Raw genomic sequence first — 24529 nt, forward strand, 5'->3', positions numbered from 1 at the left:
TTGGTTTATCAAATGCTAGACCTGCTGTTATTCCTATTGACCAGCACATTAAGTTCACCACTTTGGAATATGATAAGCAGTTCAATGTTCCTGGAGATCCCTTACTAAAAGATGCTTCTGCTTATCAGCAATTAATTGGTAAACTGCTATACTTATGCATGACTCGCTCTGATTTAAGCTATTTAGTCAACTTGTTGAGTCAATTTATGCATGCTCCTAAGGATTCACATATGCAGGCAGCTTTAAAGATTGTGAAATATGTTAAATCTGCTCCTAGTTTGGGGTTATTTTTTTCCATCAACTGGTTCATTACAGCTTTCTACCTACTATGATTCCGATTGGGCTTCTTGTTTGCTTACAAGAAGATCAATCATTGGATTTTGTGTTTTTTTGGGATCATCTCTTATTCCTGGAAATCTGAAAAACAAGTGAAGGTTTCTAGATCATCTTCTGAAGCTGAGTACAGGGCCATGGCTTCCGTAGTTTGTGAAATTGTTTGGTTGGTACAATTGTTGACAGAACTTGGTTATCCTCCTTTGTCTCCAGTTTCCTTGTTTTGTGATAACTAGTCAGCCTTGCACATTGCTTCGAATCCAATATTTCATTAACGCACTAAGCATATTGATATAGACTGCCATATTGTCTGAGAGAAACTGCAGGCTGGTTTTATTCAAACTCACTATGTTCCCAGTGGTGATCAAAGGGCAGACATATTTACTAAAGCACTTCGCAATCAGCTCCATCATCACGTCTTATCCAAGTTGGGAGTGTTGAATCTTTATCACTCACCACCTTGAGGGGGGTATTGAATAATACACTTCAGCTCAGCTTACAGCTTTCATTAATATTGTTTTAGTTAAATATTGTTTTAGTTAAATATTGTTTTAGTTAAATGTAACTATAGTTAACTAAATTAGTTTGAGTTGGTTAGACTTTACTTTTACTTAAAAGGCACTGTACAAAACTTTGTGTATCGATACAATTGAGGAATTCTTCTTCTTCTTCCTACAACTTTCCTCTCTATCAAAAACTTTTAGAACACATGCACTTCATTTCAGTCTCTCTCATTCTCAAAGCTCTTAAAACATAGAACTTCTCTATCTACATATATCTATCTCCCTTTTTCTTAATCTATCACTTTCCTTTTCGCATTACAATCTCACATCATGGAAAGTCCAAAAAAACCCCTACAACCTCCAACTTATGGTAACCTAATAACTGTTCTGAGCATTGATGGAGGTGGGAGTAGAGGCATTATCCCAGCAACTATCATTACCTTCTTAGAGTCCGAGCTTCAGGTAGAAAAAATAGTTTACATGCAATACTGTGTTAATTTTCTTTTATATTGATCCCCTACCCTAACCTCCACTCCAAAAATATATTCTTATTATTTACCCATATATACTACATAGTCTTTTATATGTACATAGTACTCTTCTTTACCCAATTCTTGAGAGTAGAAAGCAATGATCTTTAGCTGAATCTGTATGCATGAGAAAACAGAGACAAAACCATATATATATATATATAAAGTGTTAATTTTACGTATACTTGTTTGTGTTTATGTCCTGATACTAAGCGTTTGTTTGGTTACCAACAGAAACTGGACGGCGAGGAAGCAAGACTTGCAGATTATTTTGATGTAATTGCAGGGACTAGCACTGGCGGCCTCGTGACCACCATGCTAACAGCCCTAAATGAGCAGAACCGCCCTCTATTTGCAGCCAAGGATATCAAGGGCTTCTATCTAACTCACTGCCCTAAAATTTTTCCCCAAGATAGGTAAAAGTCTTAACTTTTAAAAATCTTGTCATAATGAATTATGACCTGGACGTCATGACTGATATCTGTTCTCATCGAACTGTTAATAATAATTGCCGTAAAACTTCTATTACATGACAGTTATCCCTTTGCTCCTGCTACAAAGCTGCTCAAATCTTTGACTGGACCAAAATATGATGGTAAATATCTACATAATCTCGTGAAGGAGAAGTTAGGAGATAAAAGACTGCACCAGACGTTGACAAATGTTGTGATTCCAACTTTTGACATCAGGAAACTCCAACAAACCATCTTCTCTAGCTATGAGGTTCGTTTATGCCTCTATTTCCGCCCTCGTGCTATTTTTTTTTTTTTCCAAAGAAGCTGAATTAGAATAACTATTTTAACAATTCACAGATCATGCGTTCTCATACTATATATATGTGTCTCTGTGGTTTAGGTGGCTAAAAATCCAAGTATTAATGCCTTACTTTCGGATATCTGCATTGGAACATCAGCTGCCCCAACCTATCTCCCAGCACATTACTTCGAAACCAAAGATTCAACAGGGAAAGTTAGAGAATTTGATCACGTTGATGGTGGAGTAGCTGCTAGTACTCCGGTATATATCATAGATTTGATCTTAAAATTTGAATATTTTGAAATTTTATGGCAAGTTGTTAATTAAGAAATCTTATTCATTTTTTTTCTATATTTTCAGACTTTAGTTGCAATCAGTGAAGTGACCAAAGAATTCACCCGGGGGAGCTCAGACTTCTTTCCTATAAAGCCAACGGACTATGGTCGGTTTCTGGTTATATCAATAGGGACTGGTTCACCAAAGACCGAGGAGAAGTACGATGCCCTTAAAGCGGCTAAGTGGGGAATTTTAGGGTGGTTAACAAGTGAAAGTTCCACTCCATTAATCGATGTATTTACCCAATCCGGCGGCGACATGGTTGATTTTCACATTTCTGCAGTTTTTAAAGCCCTTCATTCTGAAGAAAATTATCTACGAATTCAGGTTATTAAAGATCCACGTTCATATTGCTACTGCAATTACAGTCCCAAACTGGTTTTTTGATTAGGTTCATCTAATAACGAATCTAATTTACGTGTTATATTTGTTTATCTTGTAAATTTCAGGATGATACTCTAATTGGAGACGAGTCTTCAGTGGATATTGCCACCAAATCAAACTTGGAGAATCTTGTAAAAATTGGTGAAAGACTGTTGAAGAAACCAATTATAAAGGTTAATCTAGAGACAGGAGTCTGTGAGCCTTCTACTTGGGGCACAAATGAAAAGGCTCTCAAAAGGTGTATATATATATATGTTAAGATTTTTGTCCTAAGTTATCACAGATTGCAGATCTTGGGCTAACAAATCAAATGTGTAACAAGATGAAAAATCATCAATCATTCATCAAACAGCAGATCAAGCAAAAATAAATGGAAAGATCAACACAAGAATTTATAGTGGTTCGGCTGGGTAGCCTACATCCACTCTTCAAGGCACAAATAGGATATTATTACTATCACAGTCAAGGAGACAATTTACAGAGTATTGAACAAACAAAGAAACGAAAATGAGCAAAGAAGAATACAACCCGAAGAAACCCTAGCTTTCTTCCCTTTTCCCCTTGCTCCAAATCCATATCAAATGGAATCAATTTATACATCAGTCACCTTCTAGGATCAGCCTCCACTTGGAAACCCAAGAAGATCCAGCCGTAGATGAGTAACAGATTTCGTCTCCCTTTAGCACATTTTGGAACAAATGCTGTTAGAGATGAAAAATGAGGGCTGAAATGAATGACTTGAAAAACCCTCTTTAGCTCCAATTGAAAAACGACGTCGCTGCATCAATTTGACTCACCCACTTTTAATTGACTCCACCGTGGCAAAACACAAGCCACGTCACCACAATTCTCCACCTTGACTTTTGTTTTGACACCCTATTTGGCCTTGGAAAAAAGACTTCTGCTCAGGTAACACTAAGAAGGCTCATACAGAGCCTTTGTTTGTCACCAGTGACAGGTTTTGTAAGCATATCTACTGGATTGTGAGAACCATCCACCTTTTCAACCTTTATTTCACCTCTATCAATCATCTCTCTAATGAAGTGGAGTCGAACATCAATGTGTTTAGTCCGTTCGTGAAATACTTGATTTTTACAAAGATGTATGGCACTTTGACTATCGCTATAAACTGTTACAGCCCTCTGTCTTAAACATAACTCAGTCACAAAACCCTTCAGCCACTTTGCTTCTTTTGCTGCCTCTATTAGTGCCACATACTCGGATTCAGTTGAAGACAATGTAACCATGTGTTGGAGCTTAGACTTCCAACTAACAATGTTTCCCCATACTGTAAAGACAAACTCGAAGTTGATTTCTTTCTATCAACATCACCAGCATAGTCTGCATCAACAAATCCTTCAATATAACAGTTTTCTTTCTGATTCCTCCTATACACTATACCTACTGAACTGGTCCCCTTTATATACCTTAAGATCCATTTTAATGCAGACCAATGGATCTTCCCTGGATTACTCATGAACCTGCTCACAATGCTTGCTGAATAGGCCAAGTCAGGTCTTGAACATATCATCAAATACATTAGACTACCCAACACATTAGCATAAGGGACTGATGACATCTCAAGTCTTTCCTCTTCAGTTTGGGGACTCTGATCTTGAGACAGCTTAAAATGCTGACCAAGGGGAGTTTGGACAGCCTTTGCATCCTTCATATTGAACTTTTGCAGGATCTTTTCTGCATAATCTTCCTGAACTAGCTTTAAACTTTCATGAACTCTATCTCTAATGATTGATATCCCAAGAATCTTTTGAGCCTGACCCAGCTCTTTCATCTCAAATTTGTTGTTAAGAATCTTTTTCAACCGAGACAGCTCAGATTGTTCATGACAAGCCACAAGCATATCATCCACATACAATAGAAGGAAATTGTAAGTCAGTTGAGAAACTCTTTTAAAATAGAAACAACTATCATAATTGCATCTATTAAAACCTATCTCAATCATGAATGAATCAAACTTTTAATACCACTGTCGTGGTGACTGTTTCAGACCATACAAGGATTTTTTAAGTAAGCAAACTTTACCTGCAACATTTCTGTGTCCGTCTTCGGCTGCTCCATCAGAATGGTTTCTTCCAAATCTCCATGTAAGAAAGCTGTCTCACGTCCAATTGTTCCAGTTCTAGATTAATTGGACAAAAAGTGACAGCGAATTCTGATAGAGGAATGCTTGACAACTGGGGAAAAAACTCATTGTATCTATCCCTCCACTTGTGTGAACCCTTTGCAACAGCCTTGCCTTATACCTTGGTGGTTCATTTGGTTTAAACCTGTTTTCTTTTAAAATCCATTTACACTTGACCACTCTACAATTCTTGGCTTATCTACTAAAACTCAGGTTCATTCTTTATAGGGAAGAAAACTCTTCTTCAATTGCTTTAAGCCATTGCAATTTTTTTGGTCCTGACACAGCCCTTGAAAAGACTTGGGTTCATCACTCATATCATCTTCACTTGTAAAGCATAAGCCACCAGAGATCACATACCCTATCTGCTGGAGGTTTGATTACCCTTCTAACTCTATCTCTAGATAGTTGGTAATTAGACAACCCTAATTCATCACCATGGTTCAACTGCTCACCTTCAAGTTCACCATTTTGATCACCCACAGAATTTTTCAGAATTGTTTTCTTCAGCTTGAATCTCTCAGCTCCACCTTGATTCACAGTTTGATAATCTTTTGGTTTTGAAGTTCTGGTTCTAAGTAATCTGTCCTGATGGACTGCCCTTTAAATTTTCAGAATCATTTCCAAGGCCAGGTAGGATTTCTTCTCTAAAAACAACATCTCTTCTGATGAACATTTCTTAGACTCTAAGTTCCAGAGTTTATAGCCCTTTACCCCATCTGGGTAACCTAAGAAGAACATTAATGGCTCTAGGTTTTAATTTGTCTTCTCTAACATGGACATAAGCAGACACCCAAAAACTCTAATTTTTTCTAGTTTTACAGGATGACCAGTCCACTTCTCCAAGGACCCTAAACCTATTGCTGAAGATGGAGTTCTGTTGATTAGGTAGACTGCTGTGTGTGTGGCCTCTGCCCAGAATTTAATTGGCAGCTTAGAGCTAGACATGATGCTCCTAACTCTTTCTAAAATGGTTCTATTCATCCTTTCACAAAGACCATTTTGTGTGGGGTATTCCGTACTGTTTTGTGTCTCACAATTCCATGTATCCTACAAAAACTGTTAAATTCTTCATTTACAAACTCTAGACCATGATCATCCTAAGTTTCTTCAACTTATTCCAGTTTGTGTTTCTACCACACTTCCATTCCTTAAACCTTGAGAATGCCTCATCCTTGGTTTTAAGGAAATAGATCACCACATACCTAGAATAATCATCAAAAAACTAATGATATCTACACTCCTCCTAGTGAGTAGTGCCTGATGGCCCCAACATCTGAGTGAACATACTCAAGTGGTGAACTTGAGTAGTGTTGACCGATCCGAATTTAACTCTACTCATTTTTCCAAAGACCACATGTTCACAGAAAGCTAGACTTCCAATCTTATCCCACACAGCAGTGTTTGCTTGCCTAGTTCTACTAAGCCCTTCTCACTAACATGTGCAAGTCTTTGATGCCACAATAAAGTTATATCTTGAACTTCTGTTGACCTAACAGCAGCAATTCCACTCTCCCACTCTACCCTTCAACACATATAACCCTTCTCTCTTAGCTCATGACAACTAGAGATCCTTTCAGACACTAAGGCTACCATTTGTTGCCTTATAGCTAACCCTTAGAATCTAAGGTTCCTAGTGAGATTAAATTCCTTTTCAGGTCAGGGATATACTAACGCTGTGAGAGTTTAGTTACACCACTTTGAAGATTTAGCTTAACTGTGCCTATACCTTTATATAACACACTCATTATTCCCCATCATAACTTTCCCACCATCTAAAGGTTGAAATGAGCTGACCATCTCTATTTGGTGTCATGTGTAGGTACACCCAGAGTCTAGGACCACTCCTCACTGGTTTTACCCTCAGAAAATACTAAAACTTTAGAACTCTCATATCCCTCAGATGCACACCAGCACTGCCTCCCTCACTATCTCTTTCAGGTTTCTGCTTGTCTTTCTCTCAGGACAGTCTCTCCTAAAATGACCCTCCTTATGGCAAAAGAAACATTTCTATTTCCTGTCCTAGACTTAGACCTATTCATTTTGCCTCCCTTTTTCCAATTCTTCCTATCTGACTCCCTCTAACATTAAGATCTCACCATCACCACTATTTTTATCTCTCATCCTTTCTCACTATCCTTGGCGGAAATAGCCTCCACTACCTCTTCTAACTTCAGTGTTTGTCTACCATATTTAAGGGTTTCCACAAAGTAGAATAAGATTTAGGTAAAGCATTCAACAGATTACTGCCGATCCTCATCATCAATATCTACAAAAATACTTTCTAGATCTGAATCACTTTCAAAAAATCATCTTTATTATCTTTCAAAGATTTCTGCTCATCCATTTTAAAGCCAAACAACCTCTGCTTTAAAAATAATCTATTAGGGACAGTTTTAGATTGATAGAGAGAGTTAACCTTTTCCAGATTTCAGCAGCTGTCTTCTCCTTCTTACCTCCCGAAGGACTTTGTCACCCATCCAAGGATCAAGGAGCTTTTGGCTTTGTCTAGCATTTCCTGCTTCTCGGAACTTTCATGGTCTCTGGTAGTTCAGTCTCTTCCTTTAGGGCTAAGGCTAGCCCTTTTTAATCAGTACTGCTTCCTCTTCATTTTCCACAGACCAAAATCATTCTCACCTGTAAACTTTTCAAGTTTCGATTTTATGGACATGATTAAAGTTTAGCCTAAGAAACTGGTCACGAATACTCAAACAAAACGAACACTTTACGAAGCCTAAACCAGGCTCTGATACCAATCTGTTAAGATTTTTGTCCTAAGTTATCACAGATTGCAGATCTTGGGCTAACAATCAAATGTGTAACAAGATGAAAAATCATCAACAGTAATCAACAGCAGCAATCAAGCAAAAATAAATGGAAAAGATCCACAAGAATTTATAGTGGTTCGGCTGGGTAGCCTACTCCACTCTTCAAGGCCAAATAGGATATTATTACTATCACAGTCGAGACAATTTACAGAGTATTGAACAAAAAGAAACGAAAATGAGCAAAGAAGAACAACCCGAAGAAACCCTAGCTTTCTTCCCTTTTCCCCTTGCTCCAAATCCATATCAAATGAATCATTTATACATCAGTCACCTTCTAGGATCAGCCTCCACTTGGAAACCCAAGAAAATCCAGCCTAGATGAGTAACAGATTTCGTCTCCCTTTAGCACATTTTGGAACAAATGCTGTTAGTCTGAAACAATGACTTGAAAAACCCTCTTTAGCTCCAATTAAAAACGACTCACTGCATCAATTTGACTCACCCACTTTTAATTGACTCACCGTGGCAAACACAAGCCACGTCACCACAATATATATATATATATAAACATAAAATTAATTTTATATACCTATCATAAGCTAGCGAAGGTTTGTATACTAATTCCTTACGTTTATTATTTGTATAAGTAGCAGAAGTACTTTCAAGGGAAAAGCGACCGTGACATGAGATCACCACATGGCCAGGGGTGCAACCCGGAAATATTGAACAATGTGGTGAAACAATAATAATTGTGTCATTTTTTAATCGTTGCCTAAGGCTGATTATTGTCCTCGTTACTAATTATTCTTTTTCATCCGATTTATATAAAGTTCGTCTCAATCAGTTTGAATGCAAATTGATCTTGTTAATTTCAACAGGCACTTTGTTTGGTTACAAAAACAGAGCAGTTTCCAGCTCTCTTAGCTAAACAACTAACAGACAAGCTAATAAAACACTGCGTTTTTATTTACCTTAAGAATAAAACGCTGCGTATCATCTTTTCTCACTTCATTCACAATCACGAGTATAATTTTTTACAAGGTACCGTGGTGGAATCAAACTGAAAATGTTCTATTCATTTTTAATTATTTGATTATGATGTAAAGATTTCATCTAGGTTGGGCATATATATACCGATCTATGTTACAATCCTTCTTTTTTTTTTTTTTTTTTTTTTTTCCTTTTTCTATAATAATTTATTAATATTTACTCCATGGTTTGAAGCCAAGATGGCACTGATATATATATTTATCAGTAAAGAGGATAATTTGTTCTGTTTGGGATTCCCCCACATATGAACGAACTTTCAAGCTAGGTTTTATTTAAATTTATTCGCCTCAATCACATTCTAAACGTTGACCGGTAGGTATTTCATATATCTATCAAGACATGTCGAAATCAGATGACCAAATGTCCAACTCCTAATGCTGATTGCTTTTCTGATATTGTCATGATCCTAAAATCCAACGTGCTCTGAAGTGTACCGTAAGGAATGCATGTTTCAAAAGTCTGAATTCGTAATACAGCCATCTTATATAACATCGCTTTCTTCTTTGGAAAGAGACATACATTTTTCTCAAAATTTCATCGAAAACCCTGAACTTTTAGGGACTGTGGATTCACGTCTGCTATATGATACAAATTTAATGAAATAAATGATAAGAAGAAGAGAATTGGTCTATATTGTCTGGGTACAGAAGTTTATAATTAAATTCCAACTTAATTTTCGAGCTATCTTATCGAGTTCGGTGATCCACTAACTTCCCTTACAATTCATCCACAGAGAAGTAACGTACACGTATGATTGATCGATATGTTTTACTACATAGAAAATTAATTAATTAATTGTTTTTCCACGCATGCATCCGTTTGTCTCTTTGTTCTACATTCAACGCTAAACGCGAGAATATATGTTGGTGAGATTCCCATTCCCAGAGAACCGTAGTAAGAATGGATGCATGTAACTAGGTTAGGGGTGTGGCATTTTTTTGTTTTATTACTTCAATATTGCCCTCAGTTGGCTTTATTTTATAAAATGCTGCTTCATTCAAGCATCTCGAGAATCACTTACTCAGTCGATAGTCATGTTTCACGAGGAAAATCAACATTAGTCATTCACACGGCGGAAGCAAATAGAATTACGGATGCTATTTGAAGAATTTGGATATTATTCAGAGGAGATCAGGAACTTCGGTACAAGTTCTGCAAAGTCTAGGGGAGTTTTGATCTTACCATAATGAGAGTTTAAATCTCTCACCTTGAATTGAAGGTGATGACGCCATAATTCACTTACATCACAATCTCTTAGAAGTGATCCGAGAGATTTAAATTTCGTGTTGTTTTAAAAGTTGAACGGAAAAGTAACTGACTTTATCAAATATTATGAGGAAGCAGTCAAACATTAGGTTTCATATCTTTCCCCAGTGAACAGATGGCTGTGTATAAAGCCAATCACATGGATGTACAAAAGAAAGCCAGAAAGAAATTGTGTGGGTACCAAGTGAGATTAGAAAGAAGACTAAAATACAGCCACACTTAAGGTGCTGCTGACCACTGTTCCTATATAAATCCAATCTAAGCCTTTTCTTAGGCATAGCTAGAGTGTTTTCTTTTACTGTATATATATTTAATGAATTGATTGACTTTGTCAAATATTTATGTACCTGAGAAACGGCTCCTTGAAACCATACCCGCTACTGCTATTAGTATTACACATACGATACTACCATTGACTTTGTTAGTCGTCACTACCCATTTTCCAACTCATATTATCTCGACTCTTCAATATATAATTTTACTTCTTTCGTTTTCACTTTAGTATTCAGTGTTCACATCTTACTTCGTTAACCATTTCAGTTCAAGCAACTCAAAGAGAGATATGGCTAGCGATATGCAGAAGAACACTATGTTTATTGAACAACAAGACCCTGAAACATATCATCAGAACGGTGATATTCTCAAAATACTCCAAAATACTTCAACATGGGGTTATATATATATATATATATACTAATTTCAATTTATATAAGGCAATATACATCATGAATTACCACGAGGTAATAAATATAAAAATAAATGGTCACTTAGAGCGACTACTTATACAGGTGGTCCTTATGTCCACTACCTTGATTCAATTATATTCAAAGTTGTATTTATCAAATTGTATCCGCGCGATTAAGCCAGCGCCCAATGAGAAGACAAATTATTAATCTGTATTTTACACTACCCTCATCATGAAAAAGAGTGTCCGACTAACAATGCACTAAGATTATTTTAATCGATAAGAGTAAACGACTTTTTTCCACCTAAATAATGGTTTATTGACACTTTCTCACTCATATACTTTTAAAATATTATTTTATTACCTAAATTTATATTCCGTTTTCAATTCCGGCATTGTTGCGACTCCATACCACCACCATTCTCTTCTCTGATCATCACCTACAAACCTCTTAAATCCTACTCCCGTTGACTTTGCCAATCCCCAGCAATCGAGCGATTAGGGTTTGCGCAACCACCCCTCCAAGTCAAATTCCGATAAATTTCAACCATCAAAATCCAACATTCTGCCATCAAAAGACTCATCAACCTCCTCTCTTTAAAAGCCCTAACAACCTAGACCAAGTTTGCTCTCTCCACCGGAGTATAAATTTGGATAATAAAATAATATTTTAAAAGTCTATGGATAAAAAAGTATTATTAAACGGTGAAAAAAAAGTTGTTAACTCAAGCAATAAATAAAAAAAGATATCTAGTTACGGATACCGTACATGAGTTGCTGGTGATATGAACAAAAGAAGTTTGTAATGTTACAAGTTATGAAACATTTGATTAATCTGTAACAAATGATGTCTAAATTTACATCTTTTGACTGTATTAAGCAGCAAATTAAGGATAATGTCACTTAGGCTTAATTCGCTAAACCACGTTTTAGAGAATGATCATATGATGCATGGACGACGAAGACGATGCCAAGTTTGGAAAAGTTTGCTGCCTTCAAAATTCAAATAAACGCGTTAATAAAAGAGAGGGCTAATGTTTATTTTATAATAAAATATTTTGTTTAATTATTATTTTGACCTTTCTTTACGAGTTTTACAGAGCATCTTCAAGACTCTATCTTTATTTTGAAGAGCATATTTCATATAAATAAAGAGTATTTTCTTTGATTTTTAAATATAAAGAACACAATTTTTATTTAAATCCAATAGACTTTTTAAATTTAATAAAGATACTCTTCATTTTTAAGAAAGAGACTTAATGGGAGAGAGAATTAATAAATAAAATGCATAGAAACGTATAATTTATTAATTAAAATTATGATAAAAAATGAAATTTGACTCTCTAAATGTGGAGAGTCAAACTCACTTTCTCATTTATATTTTAAAAATAAAGAATATGTTAGACTTTTATTTTTCTGGATAGATTCTTTATAATAAAGAATTTGAGTCATATAAAGCCTTTGAAGATGCTCTAATAGAATCTCCTTAACTTTTTATATCCAGAACACATGGCCACGTGAATACCATGTGAGTGCAACAAATAATTAATATTTGGAAAGAGACATGACATCTTTCTCAAAATTTCATCGAGAAACACTAAACTTGGTAGGGACTGTGGATTTCACGTCTGCTAATATGAGACCAATTCAATGAAATAAAATGATAAAGAAGAGAATTGGTCAATATTGTCTGGGCACAGAAGTTTATAATTAAAATTCCAACTTAATTTTCGAGCTATCTTATCGAGTTCTGTGATCCACTAACTTCCCTTACAATTTCATCCACAGAAGAAATAACGCACACGTATCATTGATCGATATGTTCACTACATATCATAGAAAATTAATTAATTAATTGTTTTTCCATGCATGCATCCGTTTGTTTCTTTGTTCTTCACATTCAACTGCTAAACGCGAGAATATATTGTCGGTGAGATTCATGGGTCACGTTTGAGAAACTGATAATATGATGCATGGGCGACGAAGACGATGCCAAGTTTGGAAAAGTTTGCTGCTTTCAAAATTCAAATAAACGCGTTGATAAAAGAGAGGGCTAAAATTTATTTTATAATAAAATATTTTGTTTAATTATTATTTTGACCCTTCTTTACGAGTTTTACCGAGTAATAGGGCCTTAACTTTTTATGTCCAGAACACATGGCCACATGAATACCATGTGAGTGCAACAAATAATTAATATTGGTAAGTTTTATCTGTTCCTCATCCATAAATCTTAACTACTGTTCTTGCTTCAAAATTTTGAAGCTTTCGTCATTCCAGATTCTTGCTATCATCAAGCTGCTCTCACACTAAAAAAGAAAAAGAAAATTCATTTAAGTGAAACATTATCCTCTCAAAGGCCAAGAAAATTATTGACCAATTCAAAAAGCTATTTAGAGTTTCTCCAAATTGAATGTGTGAAATCTCTTAAAGTTGTGCTTATGATACTGAAGATTTCTACGGCCTCAAAGATTGGAACTGTGAATAGTCAATTGCCCCTTAGGGCTAAGGCTAGCCCTTTCTTAATCAGTACTGCTTCCATCTTCATTTTCCACAGGACCAAAATCATCCAGTGTAAACTTTTCAAGTTCGAGATTTTAGTGGGATGATAAAGTTGCTAGCCAAGAAACTGTACAGAAACTCAAACACAAAAAAGAACACTTTACGAAGCCCGAACAGGCTCTGATACCAATGCTGTTAAGATTTTTGTCCTAGTTATCACAGATTGCAGATCTTGGGCTAACAAATCAAATGTGTAACAAGATGAAAAACATCAAGCAGTAAATCAAACAGAAAAACAGAGATCAAGCAAAATAAATGGAGAACCGAAACACAAGAATTTATAGTGGTTCGGCTGGGTAGCCTACCTCATATTCAAGGCACAAATAGGTAGTATTATATCACAGTAGGAGACAATTTACAGAGTATTGAAACAAAAAAGAAACGAAAATGAGCAAAGAAGAATACAACCACGAAGAAGACAACCTAGCTTTCTTCCTTTTCCCCTGCTCCAAATCCATATCAAAGGAATCAATTTATACATCAGTCACCTTCTAGGATCAGCCTCCACTTGGAAAACCAAGAAGATCCCAGCCGTAGATGGAGTAAAGATTTGTCTCCCTTTAGCAATTTTGGAAAAATGCTGTTAGGGCTGAAACGAATGCTTGAAAAACCCTCTTGTAGCCAATTGAAAAAACGACGTCACCTGATCAATTTGACCTCACACTTTTAATGACTCACCGTGGCAAAACCACAAGCACGTCACCCACAATATATGATATAATATTATAACACATAAAATTTATTTTATATACCTATCATAAGCCTAGCGAGGTTTTATATATAAGTCCTTACGTTTAATTATTTGTAATGAGTAGCAGAAGTACTTTCAAGGGAAAAGCGAACTCGTGACTGAGATCACCACATGGCCCAAGGGGTGCAACCGGAAATATGAACAATAGTGTGAAACAAATAATAATTATGTGTCATGTTTTTTAATCGTTGCCATAAGGGATTATGGCTCGTTACTAATTATTCTTTTTCATCCGATTAATATAAAGTTCGTTCCATCAGTTTGATGCAAATTGATCTTGTTAATTTCAACAGCACTTTGTTGGTTACAAAAACAGAGCAGTTTCCAGCTCTCTTACGCTAAACAACTAACAAGACAAGCTTAATAAAACACTGCGTTTTTATTTACCCCCTCTTAAGAATAAAACAGCTGCGTATCGTCTTTTTTCAGACTTTCATTTTCACAATCACGAGTAATAATTAATTTAAGGTACCGTGTGTGGAATCAAAAATGAAATATGTTTATTCATTTTAATTATTAGTGAATTATGATGTAAAGATTTCCTCTAGGTTGGGCATATATATCACGATCTATGTTACAATCCTTCTTTTTTTTTTTTTTTTTTTTTTTCCTGTTTCTATAATAATTATTAATATTTACTCCATGGTTTGAAGCCAAGATGGCATTGATAATATAATTTATCGTAAAGAAGGATAATTTGTTCTGGTATGGGATTCCCCACACATATAGAACGAACTTTCAAGCTAGGTTTTATTTAGAATTTATTGCCTCAATCACATTCTAAACGTTGACCGGTAGGTATTTCATATATCTATCAAGACATGTCGAACAGATGACCAAATGGTCCCAACTCCTAATGCTTGATTTGTTGATTTCGATAGGTATGATCCTAAAATCCAACGTGCTGAAGTGTACCGTAAGGAATGCATGTTTCAAAAGTCTGAATTCGGAATACAGCCATCTTATATAACATCGCCTTTCTTTGGAAAGAGACATGACATTTTTTCTCAAAAATTTCATCGAAAAACACTGAACTTGGTAGGGACGTGGATTTCAGCTCTGCTAATATGATACAAATTTAATGAAATAAAATGATAAAGAAGAGAATTGGTCTATATTGTCTGGGTATAGAAGTAGTTTATAATAATTCCAACTAATTTTCGAGCTATCTTATCGAGTTCTGTGATCCACTAAATTCCCTTACTTTCATCCACAGAAGAAGTAACGTACAAGTATGATTGATCGATATGTTTACTACATATCAGGAAATTAATTAATTAATTGTTTTTCCACGCATGCATCCGTTGTCTCTTTGTTCTTAACATTCAACTGCTAAACGCGAGAATATATGTTGGTGAGATTCCCATTCCCAGAGAACCGTAGGTAAGAATGTGATGCATGTAACTAGGTTAGGGGTTGGATGGCTTTTTTGTTTTTATTACTTCAAATATGCCCTCAGGTGGCTTTATTTTATAAAATGCTGCTTCATTCAAGCATCTCGAGAATCACTTACTCAGTCGATAGTCATGTTTCACGAGGAAAACTCAACATTAGTCATTCACACGCGGAAGCAAATAGAAATAGGCTGATAATTTGAAGAATTGGATATTATTCAGAGGAGATCAGGAACTTTCGGTACAAGTTCTGCAAAGTCTAGGGGAGGGTTGATCTTACCATAATGAGAGTTTAAACTCTCACAATGAATTGAAGTGATGACGCCATAATTCACTTACATCACAATCTCTAGAAGTGATCCGCAGAGGATTTAAATTTCGTGTTGTTTTAAAAGTCTGAACGGAAAAAAGTAACTGACTTTATCAAAATTATGAGGAAGCAGTCAAACATTAGGTTTTTCTTTCTTTCCCCAGTGACAGAGTGGTGTGTATTAAGCCAAATCAAGGATGTACAAAAGAAAGCCAGAAAGAAATTGTGTGGGTACCAAAGTGAGATAGAAAGAAGACTAAAATACAGCCACCACTTAAGGTGCTGTGACACTGTTCCTATATAAATCCAATCTAAGCCTTGTTCTTAGGCATAGTAGAGTGTTTTCTTTTACTGTAATAATTTAATGAATTGATTGACTTGTCAAATATTATATGTACCTGAGAAACGGCTCCTTGAAACCATACCCGGCTAATGCTATTAGTATACACATGCGATACTACCATTGACTTTGTTAGTCGTCACTACCCATTTTCCAACTCATATTATCTCGACCTCAATATTAATTACTTCTTTCGTTTTTACTTTAGTATTCAGTGTTCACATCTTACTCGTTAACATTTCAGTCAAGCAATCAAGAGAGATATGGCTAGCGATACGCAGAAGAACAATGTATTGAACAACAAGACCTGAAACATATCATCAGAACGGTGATATTCTCAAAATACTCCAAAAATACTCAACATGGGGTTATAATATCTTATTACTATCACAAAGACCATTTTGTTGTGGGGTATTCCGTACTGTTTTGTGTCTCACAATTCCATGTATCCTACAAAAACTGTTAAATTCTTCATTTACAAACTCTAGACCATGATCAGTCCTAAGTTTCTTCAACTTATTTCCAGTTTGTGTTTCTACCATCACTTTCCATTCCTTAAACCTTGAGAATGCCTCATCCTTGGTTTTAAGGAAATAGATCCACACATACCTAGAATAATCATCAAAAAAACTAATGAAGTATCTACATCCTCCTAGTGAGTAGTGCCTGGATGGCCCCCAAACATCTGAGTGAACATACTCAAGTGGTGAACTTGAGTAGTGTTGACCAGATCCGAATTTAACTCTACTCATTTTTCCAAAGACACAATGTTCACAGAAAGCTAGACTTCCAATCTTATCCCACACAGCAGGTTTTGCTTGCCTAGTTCTACTAAGCCCTTCTCACTAACATGTGCAAGTCTTTGATGCCACAATAAAGTTTTATCTTGAACTTCTGTTGACCTAACAGCAGCAATTCCACTCTCCACTCTACCCTTCAACACATATAACCCATTTCTCTTCTTAGCTTTCATGACAACTAGAGATCCTTTCATGACACTAAGGCTACCATTTGTTGCCTTATAGCTAAACCCATTAGAATCTAAGGTTCCTAGTGAGATTAAATTCCTTTTCAGGTCAGGGATATATCTAACGTCTGTGAGAGTTTTAGTTACACCACTTTGAAGATTTAGCTTAACTGTGCCTATACCTTTTATATGACACACATCATTATTCCCCATCATAACTTTCCCACCATCTAAAGGTTGAAATGAGCTGAACCATTCTCTATTTGGTGTCATGTGGTAGGTACACCCAGAGTCTAGGATCCACTCCTCACTGGTTTTACCCTCAGAAATAACTAAAACTTTAGAACTCTCATATCCCTCAGATGCTACACCAGCACTGCCTCCCTCACTATCTCTTTCAGGTTTCTGCTTGTCTTTCTCTCAGGACAGTCTCTCCTAAAATGACCCTCCTTATGGCAAAAGAAACATTTTCTATTTCCTGTCCTAGACTTAGACCTATTCCTATTTTGCCCTCCCTTTTTCCAATTCTTCCTATTTGATCTCTCTCTAACATTAAGACCTTCACCATCACCACTATTTTTATCTCTTATCTTATTCTCACTATCCTTGGCGGAAATAGCCTCCACTACCTCTTCTAACTTCAGTGTTTGTCTACCATATTTAAGGGTTTCCACAAAGTTAGAATAAGATTTAGGTAAAGCATTCAACAAGATTACTGCCTGATCCTCATCATCAATATCTACATAAATACTTTCTAGATCCTGAATCACTTTCAAAAAATCATCTTTATTATCTTTCAAAGATTTCTGCTCATCCATTTTAAAGCCAAACAACCTCTGCTTTAAAAATAATCTATTAGGGACAGTTTTAGATTGATAGAGAGAGTTTAACCTTTTCCAGATTTCAGCAGCTGTCTTCTCCTTCTTGACCTCCCGAAGGACTTTGTCACCCAATCCAAGGATCAAGGAGCTTTTGGCTTTGTCTAGCATTTCCTGCTTCTCGGAATCTTTCATGGTCTCTGGTAGTTCAGTCTCTTCCTTTAGGGCTAAGGCTAGCCCTTCTTAATCAGTATGCTTCCATCTTCATTTTCCACAGACCAAATCATTCTCACCTGTAAAACTTTTCAAGTTCGAAATTGCTGAGGGACATGATTAAAGTTTTAGCCTAAGAAACTGGTCACAGAATACTCAAAACAAAAACAGAACACTTTACGAAGCACGAAACAGGCTCTGATACCAATCTGTTAGAGTTTTGTCCTAAGTTATCACAGATGCAGATCTTGGGCTAACAAAATCAAAATGTGTAACAAGATGAAAAATCATCAAGCAGGAATCAAACAGCAGCTCAAGCAAAAATAAATGGAAAATCCAACACAAGAATTATAGTGGTTCGGCTGGGTAGCCTAAATCCACTTCAAGGCACAAATAGGATTATTATTACTATCACAGTCAAGGAGACAATTTACAGCAGTATTGAACACAAACAAAGAAACGAAAATGAGCAAAGAAGAATACAACCGAAGAAACCCTAGCTTCTTCCCTTTTCCCCTTGCTCCAAATCCATATCAAATGGAATCAATTTTACATCAGTCACCTTCTAGGATCAGCCTCCACTTGGAAAACCAGAAGATCCAGCCGTAGATGAGTAACAGATTTCGTTCCCTTTAGCACATTTGGAACAATGCTGTTAGGGCTTGAAACGAAGACTTGAAAAACCTCTTTAGCTCCAATTGAAAAACGAAGTCACTGCATCAATTTGACTCACCACTTTTAATTGACTCCACCGTGGCAAAACACAAGCCACGTCCACCACTAATATATATATATATATAACAATAAAATTAATTTTATATACCTATCATAAGCTAGCGAAGGTTTTGTATCACATTCCTTACGTTTTAATTATTTGTATAGAGTAGCAGAAGTACTTTCAAGGGAAAAAAGCGAACCGTGACATGAGATCACCACATGGCCCAAGGGGTGCAACCCGAGAATATGAACAATAGTGTGAAACAAAATAATAATTATGTTCAATTTTTTAACGTTGCCTAAGGCTGATTATTGGTCCCGTTACTAATTATCTTTTCATCCGATTTAATATAAAGTTGCGTTCCATCAGTTTGAATGACAATTGATCTTGTTAATTCAAACATGCACTTGTTTGGTTACAAAAACAGAGCAGTTTCCAGCTCTCTTAGCTAAAACAACTTAACAAGACAAGCTTAATAAAACACTGCGTGTTATGTTACCACTCTTAAGAATAAAACGCTGGTATCAGTTTTCTACAGACTTTCATTCTCACAAATCACGAGTATAATTAATTTACAACGGGTACCGTGGGGAACAAACTGAAAATATGTTTATGTCATTTTTAATTATTATGAATTATGATGTAAAGATTTATCTAGGTGGGCATATTATACGATCTATGTACAACTTCTTTTTTTTTTTTTTTTTTTTTTTTCCTGTTTCTAAAAAATTATTATTTATCATGGTTTGAAGCCAAGATGGCATTGATTTATATAATTTATTCAGTAAAGAAGGATAATTGTTCTGTTATTGGGATTCCCCACATATAGAACGAACTTCAAGCTAGGTTTTATTTAAATTTATCGCCTCAATCACATTCTAAACGTGACCGGTAGGTATTATATATATCTTATCAAGACATGTCGAAATCAGGATGACCAAATGGTCACAAATCCTAATGGCTTGATGCTTTTTGATCATTGTATGATCTAAAATCCAACGTGCTCTGAAGTGTACCGTAAGGATGCATGGTTTCAAAAGTCTGAATCGATACAGCACATTATATAACATCGCCTTTCTTTGGAAAGAGACATGTACATTTTCCAAAATTCATGAGCCCATCATAACACTGATAAAGAGAGAGATTGGTCTATTCGTCTGGGTACAGAATTTAAATTAATAATTCAAATTAATTTCGAAGCTACCTCGATATTATTGATCCGCTAGTCTCTGTGATCCAGCAAGTTACCATACAACGTAGAAGAGTACGATGCGGATATGTTTATAACACCTGAGAAATGAAAATAATTAATTGTTTTTCACGCATGCATCGTTTGTCTCTTGTTCTTAACATTACATGCTAACACGAGAGAATATTGTTGGTGAGATTCCCATCCGGAGGAGAACCCGTGGTAAGAATGTGATGCATGTAATAGGGGTTAGGGGGGTGATGGCAATTTTTGTTTTTTACTTTCAAATATTGCCTCAGTTGGCTTTTTTTATAAAATGCTCCTTCATTCAACAATCGGATACTTCAGCTGATGTTCAGGAAAATACTAGTCATTCACACGGCGGAAGCAAATAGAAATTACGGATGAGAGAATTTGTGAAGATTGGATTATTCAGAGGAGATCAGGAACTTTCGGGTCAAGTTCTGCAAAGTTAGGGGAGGTTGATCTTACCATAATGAGAGTTAAATCTCACCTTGATTGAATATGATGACGGCCATAATATCACTTACTCACAATCTCTTAGCAAAGTGATACCAGAGAGATTTGAAATTTCGTGTTGTTTTAAAAGCTCTGAACGGAAAAAGTAACTGACTTATCAAAATTATGAGGAGCAGTCAACATTAGGTTTCAATTTCTTCCCAGTGAACAGATGGCTGTTGTATAAAGCCAAATCAATGATGTACAAAAGGAAAGCCAGAAAGAAATTGTGGTTGGGTCACAAAGTGAGAGTAGAAGAAGACTAAAATACAGCCCACCACTTAAGGTGGTGTGACACACAGTTCTATATACAATCCAATCTAAGCCTTGTTTTAGGCATAGCTAGGAGTGTTTTTTTTACTGTATATATATTTAATGAATTAGTTGACTTTGTCAAAATTATATGTACCTGAGAAACGGCTCCTTGAAACCATACCGGCTAATGCTCATTAGTACTTACAGCATTGCCGATACTACCATGACTTTGTTAGTCGTCCTACCCATTTCAACTCATATGTATTCGACTCCAATAATAATATTTTACCTTCTTCGTTTTCACTTAGTATCAGTGTTCACATCTTACTTCGTTAACCATTTCAGTTCAAGCACTCAAAGAGAGATATGGCTAGCGATACGCAGAAGACACTATGGTTATTGAACAACAAGACACTGAAAACATAATCAGCGAACGGTGATATCTCACAAATTAATTCAAAATACTCATTACATAGGGGTTATATATATATATTATACTATATTCAATTATATAACGGCAATATACATCATGAATTACCACGAGGTAATAAATATGAAAATAAATGGTCACTTAGAGCGACTACTTATACAGGTGGTCCTATGTCCAATACCGATTCAAATTATATTCAAAGTTGTATTTATCAAATTGATCCGCGCGGATAAGCCAGCGCCACAATGAGAAGACAATTATTAATCTGTATTTTACACTACCCTCATCATAGAAAAGAGGGTCCGATAACAATGCACTAAGATTATTTTAATCGATAAGAGGTAAACACTTTTTTCCACCTAAATAATGTGTTTATTGACACTTTCCCTACTATATACTTTTAAAATATTATTTTTATGACCTAAATTTATATTCGTTTCAATTCCGGCATTGTTGCGACCCATACCCCACCATTCTCTTCTAGAGTCATCACTACAAACCTCTTAAATCACCTACTCCCGTTGACTGTTGCCAATCCCAGCACATCGAGCGATTTAGGGTTTGCGCAACACCCCTCCAAGTCAAATTCGATAAATTTCAACCTCAAAATCCACATTCTGATCAAAAGACTCATCACATCACTCTCTTTAAAGAGCCCAAAAACCTAGACACAAGTTTGCTTTCTCCACCGGAGTATAAAATTTGGATATTAAATAATATTTTAAAAGTCTATGGATAAAAAAGTATTATTAAACGGTGAAAAAAAGTTGTTAACTACAGCAATAAATAAAAAAAGATATCTAGTTACGGATACAGTCCGAGTTGATGGTGATATGAACAAAAGAAGTTTGTAATGTTACAAGTTTAAGAAACATTTGGATTAATGCTGTAACAAATGATGTCTAAATTTACATTTTGACTGTATAAGCAGCAAATTAAGGATAAGTCACTTAGGCTTAATTCGCTAAACCACGTTTTAGAGAATGATCATATGAGCATGGACAGAACGAAAGCGATGCACAGTTTGGAAAAGGTTTGCGCCTTCAAAATTCAAATAAACGCGTAATAAAAGAGAGGGCTAATGTTATATTTATAATAAAATATTTGTTTAATTATTATTTGACCTTTCTTACGAGTTTTACAGAGCAATCTTCAAGACTTCTATCTTTATTTTGAAGAGCATTATTCATATAATAAGAGGATTTTCTTTGATTTTTAATATAAAGAACACATTTTATTTAAATCCAATAGACTTTTTAAATTTAATAAGATATCTCTTCATTTTTAAGAAAGACGAAAGAGACTAAGGAGAGAGAGAATTAATAAATAAAATGCATAGAAACGTATAATTTTTAATTAAATTATGATAAAAAATGAAATTGACTCTCTAAATGTGGAGAGAGTCAAACTCATTTATCATTTATATTTAAAAATAAAGAATATGTTTAGACTTTTATTTTTTGGATAGGTTATTTATATAAAGCAATTGAGTCATATAAAGCCTTTGAAGATGCTCTAATAGACTCCTTAACTTTTTATATCCAGAACACATGGCGACGTGATACCATGTGAGTGCAACAAATAATTAATATTGGAAAGAGACATGACATCTTTCTCAAAATTTCATCGAGAAACACTAAACTTGTAGGGACTGTGGATTTCACGTCTGCTAATATGAGACCAATTCAAGAAATAAAATGATAAAGAAAGAGAATTGGTCAATATGTCTGGGCACAGAAGTTTATAATTAAAATTCCAACTTAATTTTCGAGCTATCTTATCGCAGTTCTGTGATCCATCAACTTCCCTACAATTTCATCCACAGAAGAAATAACGCACACGTATCATTGATCGAATGTTCACTAAAATCATATGAAAATTAATTAAATTAATTGTTTTTCCAATGCATGCATCCGTTGTTTCTTGTTCTTCACATTCAACTGCTTAAACGCGAGAATATTTGGCGGTGAGATTCATGGGTCACGTTGAGAAAACTGATAAATATGATGCTAGGGCGACGAAGACGATGCCAAGTTTGGAACAAGTTTGCCTGCTTTCAAAATTCAAATAAACGCGTTGATAAAAGAGAGGGCTAAAAGTTATTTTATAATAAAAATTTTGTTTATTATTATTTTGACCCTTCTTTACGAGTTTAACGAGTAATAGGGCCTTAACTTTTTATGTCCAGACAACATGGCCACATGAATACCATGTGAGTGCAACAAATAATAATATTTTGTAAGTTTTATCGGTCCTCATCCATAAATCTTAACTACGTTCTTGCTTCAAAATTTTGAAGCTTTCGTCATTCCAGATTCTTGCTATCATCAAGCTGCCCTCCACTAAAAAAGAAAAAAGAAAATTCATTTAAGTGAAAAATTATCCTCTCAAAGGCCAAGAAAATTATTGACCAATTCAAAAGCTATTTAGAGTTTCCCAAATTGAATGTGGAAATCTCTTAAGTTGTGCTTATTGATACTGAAGATTTTACGCCTCAAAGATTGGAACTGGAATAGTCAATTGCTTTCTGGACACGAAAAGTGGTTGACCAAGCGTCAACCCATGACAAGTCTCAGAATGTACAAAAAACGACACAAAGGACAAATTTGGGATAAATAATCTTAAAAGCAGACACAAGAAATGTTTATTGTGGTAAAACTAATATTTTCAAAATTGAAAATTCAAAACTTCACAGAAAAATAAGTCTATAAATACATGCATCGCGTGCATTCGTTCTCATCAGCAGTTGCGAATACTAAAATCTTCAAAACTTTTATTAATTAATTAAGTACCCTCTCTTTAATCGATCCCTTCGCTATTCCTTATGCATTAATGCCTTATAATTTCACATGGAAACCAATCAACACCCTACAGCCCCAACTTATGGAAACCATAACTGTCTCCGCAGATGGAGGTGGAATTAGAGGTTATCCGGCAACTATTCTTGCCTTCTTAGAGTCCGAGCTTAGGTAAAAATGCTCTACAGTTGAAACTTTTATAATTATTTATTTATTTTTAATATAACTAGAAAATGTTTTGTTATAAGCAGAAACTGGATGGTGAGAAGCAAGACTTGCGGAGATACTTTGATGTTGATTGCTGGAACTAGCACAGGTGGCCTCGTAACCGCCATGCTAACAGCCCCAAATGAACAAAACCGTCCTTTGTTTGCTGCCAAAGATATCAAGGAATTCTATCTAAATCCACTGCCCCAAAATCTTTCCCCAACAGAGGTATCATCGTGAACTTACAATATGAATAAAGAAAGGAAATGATGCTAAGTCATCGAAGTTTGTACATCAAGGACTT

The 24529-nt window shown here is 35.4% G+C and overlaps 1 protein-coding gene across 2 annotated transcripts in view; it reads left to right on the plus strand.

Annotated features, from left to right (window-relative positions):
• Nucleotides 1–1065: 1065 nt before the first annotated feature.
• The window catches only part of LOC116131946 (patatin-like protein 2), a 101519-nt gene continuing 78055 nt past the window's right edge, over nt 1066–24529 (plus strand). The window contains exons 1-7 of one of the 2 annotated variants that reach the window (XM_031417624.1): nt 1066–1298; nt 1601–1782; nt 1903–2089; nt 2222–2383; nt 2483–2785; nt 2908–3082; nt 8401–8435. In XM_031417624.1, coding sequence (XP_031273484.1) covers nt 1167–1298; nt 1601–1782; nt 1903–2089; nt 2222–2383; nt 2483–2785; nt 2908–3082; nt 8401–8435 — 1176 coding nt within the window. In that variant the 5' untranslated portion in view covers nt 1066–1166. Of the gene's footprint in view, nt 1299–1600; nt 1783–1902; nt 2090–2221; nt 2384–2482; nt 2786–2907; nt 3083–8400; nt 8436–24529 lie in introns of those variants that run through there. The other variant, XM_031417623.1, reaches the window with a different exon arrangement.

Source organism: Pistacia vera, unplaced genomic scaffold (assembly GCF_008641045.1).
Source record: "Pistacia vera cultivar Batoury unplaced genomic scaffold, PisVer_v2 Contig246, whole genome shotgun sequence".
NCBI lineage: Eukaryota > Viridiplantae > Streptophyta > Magnoliopsida > Sapindales > Anacardiaceae > Pistacia > Pistacia vera.